This window comes from Salmo salar, chromosome ssa28, assembly GCF_905237065.1.
Source record: "Salmo salar chromosome ssa28, Ssal_v3.1, whole genome shotgun sequence".
Taxonomy (NCBI): Eukaryota; Metazoa; Chordata; class Actinopteri; order Salmoniformes; family Salmonidae; genus Salmo; species Salmo salar.
Genome location: NC_059469.1, coordinates 3,966,676 through 3,969,464, shown reverse-complemented (window position 1 = coordinate 3,969,464; position 2,789 = coordinate 3,966,676). Strand labels below are relative to the sequence as shown.

The 2,789-nt window shown below is 47.0% G+C and overlaps 1 protein-coding gene across 1 annotated transcript; it reads left to right on the top strand.

The window, feature by feature from the left end:
• On the top strand, positions 1–2,398 carry LOC106589340 (somatostatin receptor type 2). The gene has a single exon (XM_014179184.2). It carries the CDS (start codon positions 673–675, stop codon positions 1,723–1,725), a length of 1,053 nt encoding a protein of 350 aa, XP_014034659.2. The 5' UTR covers positions 1–672; the 3' UTR covers positions 1,726–2,398.
• The last annotated feature ends 391 nt before the right edge of the window (positions 2,399–2,789 follow it).

The following is a 2,789-nucleotide window of genomic DNA, read 5'->3' as shown; positions in this document are numbered from 1 at the left end:
GGTGAAGAGAAGAGAGGAAGAAAAAAAAGCTGGAGAGCACTTTCTGTAGAAGGTTTAGTTATGAAAACAAAAGTATTGTAACAGATGGGGCCAGCTGCACCTTGGAAACAGCATAAAAGCGGGGCCGGGAGAGCCAAGGGAGCTTATCAGCCTGACAGGAGAGCCAGAGGGAAGGTGACTGACGGGGCTCGCGGCGGCAGACACACACTTTAGCACTGCGGGGGGAGATATAAAAGCACTCTCACACACAGCGTCCAGCCGTCTGGCACACTCCACACTTCACTGAAGGGCTCCATTTGACTTGGGTGTGAGTTTTTCACCACAGAGAATGCTTCCTCCGAAACACCACAGGACTAAACTTGAAAGGTTTTAAAGGAAAAAGAGACAGTTGATTTGGACAGCATATCAATTAAACCCTCTCTTTAAAGATTGGATGTTTTTTGGGGCTAAGTAGCAGCCAGGTTTTGGGGGTACTTTTGTGATGTGGATACTAATGGTGGACGGGCACTGTCAAGCTGTTTGCAGAGGAAAAGATAGAAAGACAGGAAAGTTTTTGAATTCTAACCCACTGTTATTGTGACTATTTTACCACTTGTCATTGTCTTTCATCTTTTTCACATTCTCCACAACTTATCCAAACCAAGTATTGAAAAACTGAGGTATTGAGCGAAGATGGAATCCTCATTCACCTCAGAGATGTTTTACAATGTGGGGTCGATAGCAGCCCCCACCGCCAGTTACCTGGATGAGGACACCTATCTGCAGGAGGATCTGGATGTGTTCAGTGTGACCATGGCTGTTCTCTACCTGGTTGTGTGCATCGTAGGGCTGGCCGGGAACACCCTGGTCATCGTGGCCATCTTAAAGCTGGACAAGATGGCTTCCGCCACCACGGTCTACATCTTTAACCTGGCCTTGGCCGACGCCCTCTTCATGGTGGGCCTCCCCTTTATCGCCATCCAGAACTTCCAGAACCACTGGGCCTTCGGGGACCTGGCCTGCAAGCTGGTCATGGTCCTGGACGGCATCAACCAGTTCACCAGCGTCTTCTGCCTGACCGTGATGAGTATTGACCGCTACATGGCGCTGGTTGACCCACTGCGGTTCGCCCGCTGGCGCACGCCCAGGCGGGCCAAGATTGTCAGCGGCTTCCTGTGGCTGTTTTCTCTGCTGCCTGTCCTCCCCATGGCCATTCACTTCTCGGCCAGGGACGGCCTGTGTACGGTGGACCCCCACGTGGCCTCTGACTCCTGGTGGCTGGCCTTCCTCAGCTACACCTTTGTCCTGGGCTTCGCTCTGCCCTCCCTGGTCATGACTGTCTCCTACACTGCCCTGGTGGTCACCCTGAGGACTCACCGTTACCAGGCCAGCTCCCCAAGCCAGGAGAGCCATTGCCTAGAGACCCAGGTTACCAAGATGGTGGTGGCGGTGGTGCTGCTGTTCGGCGTGTGCTGGCTGCCTTTCTACACCTTCAACTTCTGCTCGCTCTACCGTATGGACCTGGTGCTGACCTTCGCCAGGGGCTTTGAGTTTGTGGTGATGCTGTCTTACTCCTGGAGCTGTGCCAACCCCATCCTGTACGCCTGCCTCTCCGAATCCTTTGGACGCCACTTCCTCACCCTCCTCTGCCCCACCAAAAGGTCTCCCAGCGTGCACTGCAACCCTGACACGGAGCGCTATGACCTCAGTGACACGAGCGGGAGGGACATCAGTGTGGTGGCGTAGAGAAGCCAGAAAAACATTTCACATCAGCCCCAAAGGGCAATGTGGAAATGTGAAAACTTTTTGTTGTACGTATGTACCGTATGCAAACTTCCCTTATCAATTATTACCTTCATTCTTGTGTATATAAGGAGGTCGGTAAAGATTATAATGTCAAGTGTTTTTCTATACAAGTGTGTCTGTACAGCTGTTGTTTTTCTACTGGATAATAGACTTTATATTTCCGCTCTGCTCTGACTTTTTCTCACATTTTATTTCTAATACAGCTGTGATACGTTGGCCCCGCTGCTCTATCACACCTCTGTAATTTGATTTTCCATAACTCATGAAATGAAGCATAAATGATGTGACAACAGAGAGGCGGTGAAAGGTGGCATGTAAACAAGATAGCAGCTATGTGTTGCTGGCCAAGACAATGAGCTCCCAGAAGACCCACAGAAGTTGACTCAATGACTTTTGGGTGATGTCATGGTTGTCATGGAAGTCAGCTCAGAGTTGATTTCTTTAGGGGAAATTCTTACTACAGAACTGTTTGGGGTGAGATACAAAGGACAAGATGAAAAGGTGTTTGGTTCATCCCAAGATTAGTCCTATTGGATGTATATAGAGTAAGAATGTTCATACTCTAACTAAGGATGGTTTATACTTATTAAAATGCTTGTTGTATGTGGCTTAATATTTTTAAGTTACTCAGTCTTAACAGGGTACATTTCGTATTAGTTATAATTTAGTCGTATTTGCCAAAATGAAATAGAGTGTGTTTTCCTGATGGAGGCAGATGAATGAAAAATGTATTACTTTATGTAAACTTTATGATCAAGCAACTGATTCTTTATCAAGACAATGGACCAAGAAAATACAAGCCAGAGATTGATGGTATAATCATCATCATAATTCAAATCATAACCACCACCGCCATCGTCATCAACACATTTTTTTGTAGTTACATTCATGTTGCAATTAAGCTCAACTTGTTGTTATGTCAAATTAGTTTCACAGTTTCCAAATATTGTTTATGGATACGTATTACACATTGCTGCTTGAATCTCACTCACTCACTCACTACT

Bases quoted from the DNA above. Each gene is read 5' to 3' on its own strand.
- LOC106589340 (XM_014179184.2), top strand. From the start codon at position 673: ATGGAATCCTCATTCACCTCAGAGATGTTTTACAATGTGGGGTCGATA.